This window comes from Neoarius graeffei, chromosome 28 (genome assembly GCF_027579695.1).
Source record: "Neoarius graeffei isolate fNeoGra1 chromosome 28, fNeoGra1.pri, whole genome shotgun sequence".
NCBI classification, from domain to species: Eukaryota; Metazoa; Chordata; class Actinopteri; order Siluriformes; family Ariidae; genus Neoarius; species Neoarius graeffei.
The window spans coordinates 49329491-49344867 of NC_083596.1; the positions used below are offsets into that span (position 1 = coordinate 49329491).

Genomic DNA, 15377 nt, shown 5'->3' on the forward strand with positions numbered 1-15377 from the left:
GAAAGAAGTTCGACAGTGTAAAATTGCAAAGAGTTTGAACATATCATCATCTACAGTGCATAATATCGTCAAAAGATTCAGAGAATCTGGAAGAATCTCTGTGCGTAAGGGTCAAGGCCGGAAAACCATACTGGGTGCCTGTGATCTTCGGGCCCTTAGACAACACTGCATCACATACAGGCATGCTTCTGTATTGGAAATCACAAAATGGGCTCAGGAATATTTCCAGAGAACATTATCTATGAACACAATTCACCGTGCCATCTGCCGTTGCCAGCTAAAACTATATAGTTCAAAGAAGAAGCCGTATCTAAACATGATCCAGAAGCGCAGACATCTTCTCTGGACCAAGGCTCATTTAAAATGGACTGTGGCAAAGTGGAAAACTGTTCTGTGGTCAGACGAATCAAAATTTGAAGTTCTTTATGGAAATCAGGGACGCCGTGTCATTCGGACTAAAGAGGAGAAGGACGGCCCAAGTTGTTATCAGCGTTCAGTTCAGAAGCCTGCATCTCTGATGGTATGGGGTTGCATTAGTGCGTGTGGCGTGGGCAGCTTACACATCTGGAAAGACACCATCAATGCTGAAAGGTATATCCAGGTTCTAGAGCAACATATGCTCCCATCCAGACGACGTCTCTTTCAGGGAAGACCTTGCATTTTCCAACATGACAATGCCAAACCACATACTGCATCAATTACAGCATCATGGCTGCGTAGAAGAAGGGTCCGGGTACTGAACTGGCCAGCCTGCAGTCCAGATCTTTCACCCATAGAAAACATTTGGCGCATCATAAAACGGAAGATACGACAAAAAAGACCTAAGACAGTTGAGCAACTAGAATCCTACATTAGACAAGAATGGGTTAACATTCCTATCCCTAAACTTGAGCAACTTGTCTCCTCAGTCCCCAGACGTTTACAGACTGTTGTAAAGAGAAAAGGGGATGTCTCACAGTGGGAAACATGGCCTTGTCCCAACTTTTTTGAGATGTGTTGTTGTCATGAAATTTAAAATCACCTAATTTTTCTCTTTAAATGATAAATTTTCTCAGTTTAAACATTTGATGTCATCTATGTTCTATTCTGAATAAAATATGGAATTTTGAAACTTCCACATCATTGCATTCCGTTTTTATTTACAATTTGTACTTTGTCCCAACTTTTTTGGAATTGGGGTTGTACATATTTTCTGCTTTTTGAAGATTAACTCACGTGAATAAAGGGTAAAACCTCAAAAACTTCCAAAGTTCAAAAACAACCAGACACAAGAACAGTTTCTTCCCTCAGGCTGTCTCTGTGATGAACAGCTAAAATCCAGATTCATATATCAGTAATATCACTTGCAAAATATCTGCACACTCATACTGTCATTCTGTGCTCACTGTTACTTATATTATATTTATACTTATTTAAATTTACTATTCATCTTTGCACTATGCACCATATTGCACCAAAAGGGAAATCCTTTCTGTGATGAACAGCTAAAATCCAGATTCATATATCAGTAATATCACTTGTAAAATATCTGAACACTTATACCGTCATTCTATGCACACTGTATACTTTATATTTATTTAACTATTCCATACTTGACTTACCTGGATTACTTTGCACTATGCACCTATTTTTGTTGTTGTTGTTGTTTGCTTGTTTGTTTGTGTCTATGCTTTTTTATCTGTTTTGTACTATGAGAGCTAAGTGAACCGGAGTCAAATTCCTCGTGTGTGTCCACATACCTGGCAATAAAAGTGTTTCTGATTCTGATTTCTGAAGTTCAAAAACATTTTACTGGCAGTGAGGCTATTTTTGGCTGACAGGAGTGGAACTGGATGTGGTCTTCTCTCGTTGTAGTCCATCCACCTCAAGGTTCAACATGTTGTGTGTTCTGAGATGCTTTTCTGCTTATCACGGTTGTTAAGAGTGATTATTTGAATTGATGTAGCCATCCTCACTTCCTTGCAAAGTTGTCCCCACACATAGAAGTGCTGCTCGTTGGATGTTTTTTGTTTTTCGCACCGTTCTGTATAAACTGTTGAGAATGTTGTACGTGAAACTCTGAAGAGATCCTAAGTTTTTCAAAACACTCAAACATGTCAAACATGTCATTTTCCCCATTCTGATCTCTGATGTGAATATCGACTGAAGATTGTGACCTGTAGCTTCATGCTTCATTCTTCATTTTATGCCTTGCTGTTATACATACACTGTATATTCACTGTTTGCATAATTGATTGACTTTTATTTGACAAAACAGTTCATAAAGCGATACGTTCAGAGATTTTTTTTTCAACAAACCAGTACAAAAATGTAAAAGAATAAAGGTCAAATTAAACGAATGGTACAGCAAGATATGTTGACATCGAGTGAGAAACAGAGGCGTAACAGCACTGACGTTTGATGATACACAGCTGACACAGAAGAGTGTTTTGTGATGTTAATATACTGCAATGTTAATATCATCTTGTTACATTGTCCCACCCTACATTCTTCGTTATTGTGTCACTACCTAGATCAAACCAACAACCATCTGTTATTATCCTATTAAAAACCACACACAGTGCTTCTTTTTGCACTGCATCATTGAAGCTCAATCCACTTTCCATGTAATAATGCAGCAAAGTGTGACTGGATATAATAGCTTGGTATATAAGTGGTTTTAGGTGATGTATTGATATTGATATGTGTGTGTGTGTGTGTGTTATACAGTACACGTGCCCCCCTACAGGGGTGTTGTGTCTATGTAGATCTATTAGGACTGAACACATGCTGAGTTTTATGTTCCAGTCCGGTGTGTTAGAGATCTGCATTGATCCCTAACAGTCTCACGATAGCATAGCTGTGTGTGTATGTGTCTGTATGTGTGTGTGAGATGCTAGGATATAACAAAAATATTCCATTTCTGCTTTTTTTTCCATCTGTGGATTACTGTTTAATCACTTCTACTCAGGGACTGACCCGAGACTTTGACCTCATGCATCACCATTTCGATGTAACTTCATGATTATTGCACTGATTCCAAATTACATAATGAATAACTCAGTGTAGTGATGATGTAACTGTTGGAAAATAATCAACGACAGTGTGCTGAAGCGATGTAACTGTTACCACCCCAAGTTCTGAAGTGCATGCATGTCCTGAAGGGTTTTATTCTTCTTATACCACAGGAGTGACATCATACCTTTTTTTAATCTGTTTATAGTTACATTTAACATTGCGGAACATATCTGCAAAACAAGTTAATTTTTGTTATCACGTATGTTAGAGCAGGTTTTTTTCCATCTCTCTTGAAGTTAATTATAGAAAATCACGCAGCTCGTCATGTTACAGAAAAATCCCAAAAGTGTCAAAGTCCAATCTTGAAGACTTTCGATGGTGGAAAAGTCCCAGCTTTACCCCGGACTGTTCCAAAGTGCTAACACTCTCTGACACTGGAGATTCCATTAATGTTAAATAAACATCATCTCACAAAAAAATGTCACTATGAGAGAGAGAGAGAGAGAGAGAGAGAGAGAGAGAGAGAGAGAGGATATTACACAGTCGCACAAAGATATGAAGTTTATCTTCGAGTGGTGAACATATTCACAAGTGAGTGAAGCGAACAAGTGAAAATATTTTCAACACAAAAAGATAAACTACATATCTTCGTGCCACCGTGTAATGTTCTTTATATTATATGGACACATCCACCAAAAAAAAATACAAGTTAATCAAAAGAATTTTAATTTTGAACCGGTTAGCCGTTTTGACAACGCGCATCTGGTCAGCAGGAAAACACTGGGAGTGACATCATTGGAGTGAAATATCGGGAATTATTATCCATGCAGGACACGTTTTTGATGGAATAAAAACGTGTTCTATTCCCTTCTAGCAGGTTTCATTCATTTGGTTTGATAGCATGCAATATTGTTAGCATATTGCTTATCCTATGTGTATTACGTCACTCTATCCAATGGAGAATGAGCGTTGAATATGGTTTACGATATTGCATGGTTGTCAAGACGACATGACGTCACACGACGGAGACGTAAAACTTCTGCACTAGCGAGCGACTGGGACAATTTGTAAACAAACATCGCCGCCAGGTTTGCTTCGTTAAATATGGAAGACTTTGAGAGAATTTTTCAAGAGAAAGACGCGTTGAACACCCAAAAGGAATGTGTATGTTTAATAATAATAATAATAATAATATTGGCTGGCTTTTTGTCCTGGTATATCAGATATATTCCATTCAGCTACTCATCTTCGACTCGTTCAGTATCATGCTAGCTGAATGGAATATATCTGATATACCACGAAAAAAAGCCAGCTAATATTATTTAATTATGTCACTCAGCTCCACGATCCATTTCATATGAAAAATGCAAGTTTTTCAACATGAGAAGATAAACTTCATATCTTCAAGCCAATGTGTGATTTTCTTTTTATTATATAGACACATTCACAAACAAAATGTACCCAAATTTATCAAAACAATTCACCGATTTCCTCATGAGTGAGGATATTGAAAATTTTTTTTTCGCGATTTGGTTTCCATCAAATCGTGCGTTCTGATTGGCTCGTGAGCGGTCCGGAATCCTACGATCCGGACCCCGGTTACAGACCTTTGGCGATTCGCTCATTCACAACAACAAACATAGTAGCAATTTTTTGTCAACATTTATTTTCGCATTTCTCAGTATAATAGCATGAATTTTACAGCACGGATAGTGATAACGACAGTGTTCACAGTGAAAGCGAGTTTTACTACCCAAGACTAAATAAAAGAAAACATTTCAGGAGAAAGCCGAAAATGAGCTTGTAGCAGATTTGTTCTAAATATGGTTTCCCTTTCGGGTGCTCTCATTTACTATTAGAATTTGGTAAAGAAAAAAATAAATATATTATTTACCAGCTTAAGGTCAGTCCGTATCGTCAAATACCGTCACCTCGGCCCAGAGGCCTCGGTCAGTATTTTCAAGACATCGGTCACGGTATTTCACTATACGGACCTCCTAGTTGGTAAATAATATATAGTTATGCTACAATGACCTGCATAGCGCTTGTATTGTTTCTGCCTACCGCTAGCGGCCTGCAGTGGCTACTCATGCATCTCGTTTTGGTCTTTGCTTTCTACGTTATTGAATTCCGTGCGGATTTCCCCAGTACACAAATACTGATGACGTAGTCAGTATTCTCAGTAACCTCGTGGTTCTTGAATTTTCGGGATGTGACAACGGGAAGTGGAAAAAAATTGTTTATGAAGTAGACCCTCATCTTCCTACCATCAATGGTGAGTAGGTTGTATTTTCTAAACATATCGAAGTGATAGCTTTAGTATTTTTCTTGATTACTGCCAAGTTTTATTGTAATCAAAAGACTAGCACATAGTTTTCTAACGTTAGCAAAACCAATGTGTCCAAGTGCTGCCGGCGGACGGACAAAAAGTAGGACAAAAATTAAGCAAGTTATGGTCATTTACAGGTCGATGTTGTTGATATCGGTCACAGTTCTTCTCTTGTTTTAGTGTGTAATTAAGGGCTGAAAATCCCCTCGATTTTTCGAAATTAAAAAATTCATAACTTTATTAATATTTGTCATAGATAGTTGGTTCATGCATCATTTTAAAGGTCTTTTCTAGTGCTTTCTAGTATAGTAGAAATATTCTTAATCTAATAACATTGATTTTTATTGTCATATGCCTATAATATATATGTCCTGGTTGCAGTTCATATGAAAAATACGAGTGGCGTAATTCACAGTAAAACACTCGTGTTCATGTAATGTAAGACTATATGAGAATTTTTCTTGACTTTATAATACATAGGGCCAAATTACTCAATTCTGATTGGTCAGTCAAGGAGGGCTTTTTTCCTTAACACGGGGCCGTATTTCTGAAATGCTATTGGCTAGTTCGTTGCTTGGTTACAGTTACAAAAATGAGCAAATTTTGTCAACAAAATGGCCGACTCTGCTGACTCAGCAATGCCGTGTTTCGCTATATTTGACGAAGAAACGATAAGCCAATGGAAAGCTGCAAGCGAAAATGAAAATACCAAAAAAAGTATGAATTTTTGGCTTTCTGTGTTTAAGAAATGGGCCGCAGAAAGACAAATAAACGACTCTCTAGTGGAATATGAATGCTGTGAGTTAGACAAGGTGCTATCGCAGTTTTATGCAGAAGTGAGGAAAGAAAATGGGGAAAACTATGAACCAGACTCTCTTAAAGTAATGCAGGCAGCACTGGATCGGCATCTGAGACAAGAGAAATATCTGGGATCAATCCTGAAAGATGTTAAAATCCTGTCCAAAATCCTCGTGTCGTGTCGCCGTGTCATGATGAAAGACGCTTTAGAAACTGATTCAAACGTGCAAGATAGTCTTGCGCCCTGATTGGTTCAGAAAACGTGAATGACAAATGTTGTGAACTTGAACGGCTTCTGAAGTATGAATTTGGCCCGATATATTATAAACAAGTAATCGTATGGTTCCTCGTAAAATTAAGGATCAATTTCACTCGTGATTTCGAAGTTTTTAAATTTTCAAAACTTCGGAATCACTCGTGAAATTAATCCTTAATTTTACTCAGCCCCATACGATTACCTATACAAATATAAATGAAAAAGATGGAATATCTCTAAGTTGAAGAGTGAATAAAAGCAGGCTAGTCTATGCAGCTGATATCATGCTAATAACTGCTTTTGTTCATTTATTTAGCCTCATTAGCATTCGTATACAAATATCATACATGTCAACCTGTACGGATTGTCCGGAAATTATATGGATTTTAGCTCATTTCAAGGGCGTACAGGCATATAAACAAAGTCTTACGGATTTTCAGTATTTTCTGACCTAAATTTATTTTGTGTATCTTACTTGAACATCGTCAGCTGATCGTTGCAAAAACATACAAAAGCTCGATTTATAGACAAAGAACAGGGTGTATGCAGGGGCAGATAACCCACACTATGTGAAACCGGATGTTTATTCCTCAAGCCTCGTGTAGTATCGTGACTGCGAGACTTCACTTGTTCCGGTCATGCGCACGATCTGCATTTAAACGTGCCAAACAGTCATTGTTCGAATGATTTTCTCATTGTGCAGAGCGACACTGTTTACACCTGAGAGATTTTGAATAGCGTCTGCTGAGTGAAAGAATGGGAACGCCGAGAAAGAAAATGAGATACGGCGGGCGGTATCTTCCTGAATGGAAGGAGACGTTTAATGGTGTCATTGTTCAGCCGAAAAATGAGGAGTACGCGCACTGCACAGTTTGTGTGCGAGATATAAAAGTTGTGGCGTCTGGAGTTTACGACGTGAGGTCCAAACTACATCAGCGAAATTTGCACCAGAAACAGAATCAGCCGCAAATGACGATGTTTGCAAAGCCTAAGACCGATGATCAATCAACAAGTGTAATAAGAGCAGAAGTTATGATCTGTAATTTTATTGCTCAGCACAATTTGCCGCTAGCCGTTGCGGACCACCTGACAGAACTGTTGCCGCGAATTTGCATGGACAGTACGATTGAGAAATCTATCAGCTGTAGGCGCACCAAAACAACGCAAATAATCAAAAAGAGCTTGGCCCCCGAAGCTACACTACCGATCATCCAGCACTGCTGGACGTCGCCATTCTCCTTGATGATCGACGAATCCAATGACAAAAACATGGACAAGCGACTGGCCGTTTTGGTGCGGATCTTTGAGAGGCGCGAAGTCAAGAATCATAGACATGCCCGTGTGCAATATCGGCACGGGCGAGGCGATTTTCGACATGCTGGACGAAGTTCTCAGGCAAGTTATATTTATTTATTTATTAAGTTTGGTGCGATTCGAAGTCTATAAGGATTTTATGTTGATTTTATGGATTTCTTCCTCTGATACTACAGGTGGACGCCCAAAGGGGTTGACATGTATGAAATATGTTGAATTGTCATGTTTTCGTGCATAAGAGAAACTGGTTGGTTGAAGCTGATGATACAGACTTTATTTGGGGTCAGATTTATTCAGAATTTCTCTGCACCTCTTGACAGAACTGAAGAGTTTAGCTAAAGGTTGAGTGGATGACGATGAGGAGCTAGCTGTGTGCTAAGCTAGCCAAGGATTAGCTCGGGTTCGGTTAGCGAGGATGCTAGTCACAGAAAGAAAAAAATAACAATAAAAGTGAATTCTGTGGTAAACATGATTTATTTTGACTGCTGCTAAATAAATTACTGAGGAAACAGCGGTGTAAATCGAGCCTCTGCTCCTGAAATCCTACTCGTGTTGACCTGCGGCAAACGCCAGCGAGTTTAACTCGCAGTTGTGTGAAGACGTTTTAAATTTGCATAATCATGAATATTCATCCGTAGCCCCTGCCGTTTTTACTGAGATATTCTTGAACTTTTATCATTTTTTTTTTTACACAGCAAACGCATATTGAACAGATTTTTAAATCTATTAATTCCTTCATCTTCAGATATTATTTTGAACCGGATAAAATGACGCAATTTGTGTATGACAACAGCTCATGAATATTCATAGATCATAGAGAAGATTTAAGCATAGAGAGAGTTTTTTTTATGTTAAAAGAGAGTGCTGAGAAAATGATTACGCCATCATTCATTCATTCATTCGTCCTCAGGTTAATTTTAACTGGATAAACTGACATGTTTGCGGACACTGTGCATGCAAACAAGCTCATTAATATGTATTTATCAAACTAACTGATGTTTTATTTCATCGAGACGGAGGGAAGCACCTGCTGCACGCGGGACTCGGAAGTCTCAGGGTCTCGTGCATTCACGACTGAGCACGTGAAACTTACCGGAGAGTGTCTCTCTCTCTCTCTTAGTCAAGCATTCAGCTTTAACAAACCAGTGGAGGAAACATCTCTCACACACACACACACACTAATATATTTAAACATTTCTGTCAGGTCTTACCTCAGGTTCTATTGCAATGGCATGTGCATCGCTGGTGTGAAAGACTTTTTCTTCTTCTTCCCTTTTTTAAGGGCCAGTCCAACACCTTCAGCACCTTCTTAGATGTTGTCCTGGGTTATTAGTTTTTGTGCATGTGTGTGTGTGTGTGTGTGTCCTGTCACCAGAAAGCATCCCTGAAAACGACACACACCGCGGCGCGCGCACGACTCCGTTACCCGACACGAGGAGCGGTGCGTCAAACGGGCCATTATAATAAGGCGAAGCGACTTTGGACAGAAGCCAGTGGTTTTCGACCACCCAGATTCATTTGCATTCAGCACTCCACAGCGAGCTTAAGTTACATTTCAAAGTCAAGTCAAGTCAAGAATTATTGGCACCCTCCTGACAGAGCTGGACTGCAATTATTACAGAGCTCAGGTTCCCATCCCTGGTCCTGGAGAACCCCCAGTTATAATATAACACACTTAATTCATCTAATCAGCTAATTAACAACCCATCATGAGTTGAATAAGATGTGTTCCAGAGTGCAGGACCAAGGCTGGGAACATCTGGCAGAAAGTAATGCATTCAATGATCGATTTTTTTTTTTTTTACTCAAACAACTCATCTCATCTCATTATCTGTAGCCACTTTATCCTGTTCTACAGGGTCGCAGGCAAGCTGGAGCCTATCCCAGCTGACTACAGGCGAAAGGCGGGGTACACCCTGGACAAGTCGCCAGGTCATCACAGGGCTGACACATAGACACAGACAACCATTCACACTCACATTCACACCTACGCTCAATTTAGAGTCACCAGTTAACCTAACCTGCATGTCTTTGGACTGTGGGGGAAACCGGAGCACCCGGAGGAAACCCACGCGGACACGGGGAGAACATGCAAACTCCACACAGAAAGGCCCTCGCCGGCCACGGGGCTCGAACCCAGGACCTTCTTGCTGTGAGGCGACAGCGCTAACCACTACACCACTGTGCCACCACTCAAACAACTCCTTAAAAAAAAGAAACAAACACCTAAAGAGATATAAATCCTTGTGTTTGTCAAGCTTCAAAATCAATAGACACCATGTTTAAAAAGTGTATTTCAAAGAACCTGCCTGCTTTGGACATATAATCATGGATGTGATGCAAATACACTACCGTTCAAAAGTTTGGGGTCACTTTGAAATTTCCTTATTTTTGAAAGAAAAGCACTGTTCTTTTCAATGAAGATCATTTTAAACTATACACTCTATACATTGCTAATGTGGTAACTGACTATTCTAGCTGCAAATGTCTGGTTTTTGGTGCAATATCTCCATAGGTGTATAGAGGCCCATTTCCAGCAACTATCACTCCAGTGTTCTAATGGTACAATGTGTTTGCTCATTGCCTCAGAAGGCTAATGGATGATTAGAAAACCCTTGTACAATCATGTTAGCACAGCTGAAAACAGTTTAGCTCTTTAGAGAAGCTATAAAACTGACCTTCCTTTGAGCAGATTGAGTTTCTGGAGCATCACATTTGTGGGGTCGATTAAATGCTCAAAATGGCCAGAAAAATGTCTTGACTATAGTTTCTATTCGTTTTACAACTTATGGTGGTAAATAAAAGTGTGACTTTTCATGGAAAACACAAAATTGTCTGGGTGACCCTAAACTTTTGAACAGTAGTGTAAATAAAAAAAAAAAGTAGCCTTTTGTATTTACTCCTTATGAATTTACTGCAGTCGCTCAGGTTCCTTCGTAGTTTTCTCCAGAATGAAGGGCAAGTCAGAAATGAAGGTATTTTTCCTTGTCATGGGGGTCAGTGTACCACTATAATGCACAGTCACCTCACAGCAAGAAGGTTCTGGGTTCGAGCTCAGTGGCCAACAGAGGCCTTTCTGTGTGGAGGTTGCATGTTCTCCCTGTATCTGCATGGATTTCCTCCGGGTGCTCCATTCCCCCCCAGTCCAAGGACATGCAGTTTGGCTAATTCTCGACTCTAAATTGTCCGTAACCAAAAGCAGTGCAGCAGAGGCGTGGCTCGCCGACTGGACTTACCTAGCCAAGAAACCCTAGGAAAGGGACCCAACCCAGAATACACTGGATGGGCGAAGATGATAATTACCCTTGATAGTACCAGTCCAGTGACAACAGTAAAGTTTGCTAGCATAATTTTTCTGATGAGTATATATACACACACACACACCCCATTGTGTTTATGTCCACATTAAAATGCAATTCTGCTTATTTGAACTTTTCAAACAATCATGACTTGTTACTGTGAGGTATAAAAGTGGAGCACGCACATAAAACTCCACGTTGTACCGTTATAGGAAAATAATCAACAGGATGTCAGGATGAAGTGGAGTCACTCTTGTTACCCCAAAGTTAATCTTGCTGTGTTTTATTGTGCACAGCAATTTGCCATTATTAATTGATTTATGAACACAGCTGTTTATGGTTACATCTTATATTGTAGAAAGTCTGTGAGCTAAGCTAGCTCCTGTTATCACTTATGTTAATCAAATCATTCCATCACTACAGTCACTTTTTTCTGTTGTGAAGTTTTGTTTGTTTTTTGGTTTGTGTGTGTAATCTTTATCTGTTTTTTGCAAGTAAGGTGAGAGACAAAGAATCTTTGAATCTTAATAAGGGGGAAAAAAAACCCTGCTAAGGTTCGCTTGTCATGAAACCACAAAGTATAAACTCCTAAAACAAAACCAAAGCACACAACACTTGAAAATCCTTTCCATTAAATGTTAAATAAACAAACATCACCATATCAATGATTATAGTTTTTCAGCTGGTGAAGGTTAAAAGGCTGCGAATCCGGGCCTGTGCTCATTTTGCTGCATTTGCTTCCCCCTGCTGGCTGAACCGAGGTATAACAGCACAGATAACTCGAGGCAAGAAAACATGCTTTGCTGAATAAAAGTTGACATAAAATCAAACAAACAATGCGAATCCATGCTGTTGAGAAACGCGTTGGTTTATTAAAGCATAAAATCACTCCATCTCCCACTAGTGCATCATCACTTCCCTGCAGACAAAATTAGACAGTAGACCTCCATCTGACGTGTTATGGGCTGGATTTGGTTGCCTTGACAACAACAGAGCTATCGGTGACCACGGTGTTGAAGAATTCGACCATGAACTTGGTTTTCACTTTGTGCTTGAAGTGAACATATCTCACGCCGGGTCCGTAGCCTGAGAACACATGGGAAACCTGCATGTGCACGCGCACACACAAGAAATCATATGTGATGCGAATTGTAATATAATCTCTGAATAGTAAAGGAAGTGTCATAGTAAAAGTGTAAAAGGTGTCAGTGTAATAACGTACTTCTATTCTAGTTGGAAAAATAGAGGAATTAAGATTTCTTCAGACGTGTATGCAATGCATGATGTGTGTGCATATGTGAGAGAGAGAGAGAGAGAGACACCTTTTTCCAGTTGTGAGAGTAGATCTCCAGGTTCTCTGTGGGATTGTATGTGTGTTCTTTAATCACTGTCTGTCCATCATCAGCCAAGAGTTTCACATGAAGCTCATAGATCGAGGCATTGAGCTGACTCTCCTCATACCTACACACACACACACACACACACCTCAATACTCCAGATTTCAACTGTCAGAAATAAACCACACCTTAACATGCCTGTAATCAGTGTTTATCCCACACCAGCTCTCCTGTCTACAAGTATAATAAGCGTTTATAACATACCAGTCCTCGATGGCTATGTCCGGCTGGAATGCGTCGAGAAGCTCTTCCCACAGTCCCTCAGCCTTCAGATCGACTCGCTGCTCCAAGGAGAACCAGCTGAAAGGAAACACCCAGGCCACACCAAGTCAAACAAACAAGCAGCAGATCATCCAAAGTCACACAGTGTTATCAGTACTTCAACAATATCCTGTTTATTGTTCTTGACTGTCATAACAATATAATTCTGTAAATGTGTGGTTTATAAATACTTTATTAATCATCTTGAAAACAAATTAACTCAATCAGTAGATCAATAGAGTGACAAGGAAGACAGAGTTTTGGATTTTCCACACCTCAAACCGTTTTTAACGTTTGAGAAGCAGAAGCTCAATGTGTGCAATCACAGTATGTGCAACACTGATTTCTTTGTTCTCCTGTGTCATTGTGTTTGAGAAAGGGGCTACAAGCTTATCATTATTATCCTCCCTGTGCAAGTTCTGTAAGAATGTGTGCAAATTGTTAACTTTTTTTTAACTCAACTGCATCTCTCTCATTGCATGCATTTTCTATTTTTATCTTACACGTGTTAAAGTTATACAGTGACAATAAACACATGAATCTCTAATCTGTTAAGATCGACTCTTTAAAGCACATGAGAGATCCATGACCGCAGTAAAGGCTTTTATGATCAGTCACTGCTTCCTGATCCAAGAACTCCACCCACCTGTAGACTGGCATGAAGCAGACTACGACGCCCGGAGGAATCCCGCTGGTGTCCTCTGGCAACCTCTCTGTACTGGTGCTCCAACCTGAGAAATCACCTGAAAGACGGACAAGACACATGATTAACAAATTCAGTGGTGATGACAATTTTATAGTTGTGTTACACACAATTCCGACCATGAATGAAAGCCCATTTTCTTTTATGCAGTTTGCTGTAAACGCAATCATGTCATGAAGAATTTTAAGATTTGGGCTATAAAGATTAAAACTATGAAATGCCATATGAGGCCAATATTAAATACAAACATGACTGTATGAATAAATATATTAATCAATAATTGGATCATCTCTTTTTGGGAGCTTGGGGGGGGGAAAAAACCTAAGAAAACTGTGTAACCGTCTCTGAATATGCGTAACTTTTCTTTGTGTAAATACTGACTTGAGTATTGACTTCAGATGCAAATCACCAAATCTGAATCCAGCCTAAAATTAATTAACCACAACTGACTCCGGTATTGGCAAATTCTGTTAAATAAACTCATTGTGTAAACGATAGATCTTTGTGTTTAATGACTTTGTGCATAAAATCAGAATCTCCACATTTACGCTTTTAACTGTATGACCAATTCAACCACCCGATCAAGGTTCCTGTTTGTTTTACCCGTCGGTTCAAACTGCTGTGGCAAGTCAGGATCCGGGCGTTCCCCAGTCACCTCACGTTCTGGAAGTGGTGTGTCATGAGACAAACCTGTTGACCAAACAGAAGAGGATTGTTAGGAAATATGATCATGTAAAAACAAGCCTTATTGCACAATTGCACAGAAACTCCAAGCAAAGCAACATGAGATCACACTCAAGTAAGTCATTGTTTAGATTCAGCTGACGAGCGACAATAAAATCTCCAAAGTCCAAAATATAAACTTGAAATAACGTCAAAAATTTCTAACTTGGTGAGTTTATAACTTCATAGTTGATATCGATTTTCTAAACCGTAGGCTTAATTCAGATGAGTCACAATCCAAAGCCAAAAGTTACAAGGCCAAATATGGAGCACAAACAAAAACCGTTTTGATTTGAAATCCAAATATTTGAAATTTAAACTGATTTACTAATCTAATCTCGCCTAATCAACACTTAAGTAAACAGGATCACAATGACAACAAGAAAGACTAGAGCTTACAGGCATTAGCTCTGAATTCTGTCGTTTACATTCTAAATAATTCAATTCCTCAAAAGCAATCGAATTAATGAAACAGTGTAAACGCAGCGATGCAGATTCCACGCAGTAGGGAAGCTGTGCAGTGACGTCACTACCACCCTACCGTAAGGCGCCGAGTTTTTCAGTAAATTTCGTTCCAGTGGTTTCTTCTCGAACACACTTTTCCAGTCCACGTCATCCGGTAAAGGAATTCCATGAGCCGCCAGCTGCCACTCGGAATCGCATTTCTGCTTCCAGTCCGCCATTAGAGACGGTTTTTCTCCCCTCAGCAGCTTCCTCTTTCTCCAGAAAACAGGAAGAACCCCAAACCGAGTCCATTTATCCGGCGCTGCCACGCCCATCAGCCTCGGGGTGTGTCCCAATCCGCATAAAGCCCATGTTGACGTAGACTACCCCAGATTTTATGTAGTTAGCTTAAAACTTTACTTAAAAGGTATCTAAACTTTTGGTGAGAATTGGCCAGGGCTAAAATGCCAAGTCAAGTCAAGTCGAGTTTATCTGTATAGCGCTTTTAACAATAAACATTGTCGCAAAGCAGCTTTACAGAATTTGAACGACTTAAAACATGAGCTAATTTTGTCCCTAATCTATCCCCAATGATGAAGCCTGTGGCGACGGTGGCAAGGAAAAACTCCCTCAGACGACATGAGGAAGAAACCTCGAGAGGAACCAGACTCAAAAGGGAACCCATCCTCATTTGGGCAACAACAGACAACATGACTATAACATTAACAGTTTTAACATGAAGTCAGTTTCGTTGATGCTATAAACCCCACACTAACGGAAACCCGAGCGCAAAACCGTTCACGACAACCGCAGTCCCAAAGTCACCAAGTCAACTGCAAGAGTCCAGAGCGTCCTC

The 15377-nt window shown here is 39.8% G+C and overlaps 1 protein-coding gene across 1 annotated transcript; it reads right to left on the reverse strand.

Annotated features, from left to right (window-relative positions):
* Positions 1 to 11843: 11843 nt before the first annotated feature.
* On the reverse strand, positions 11844 to 14856 carry nccrp1 (P1, F-box associated domain containing). The gene is made up of 6 exons (XM_060912354.1): positions 14619 to 14856; positions 13958 to 14044; positions 13298 to 13394; positions 12595 to 12690; positions 12316 to 12454; positions 11844 to 12098 (listed from the first exon to the last, which is right to left on the reverse strand). The coding sequence occupies exons 1-6, from the start codon at positions 14854 to 14856 to the stop codon at positions 11952 to 11954; spliced, it is 804 nt and encodes a 267-aa protein (XP_060768337.1). The 3' UTR covers positions 11844 to 11951.
* Between the last annotated feature and the right edge of the window lie 521 nt (positions 14857 to 15377).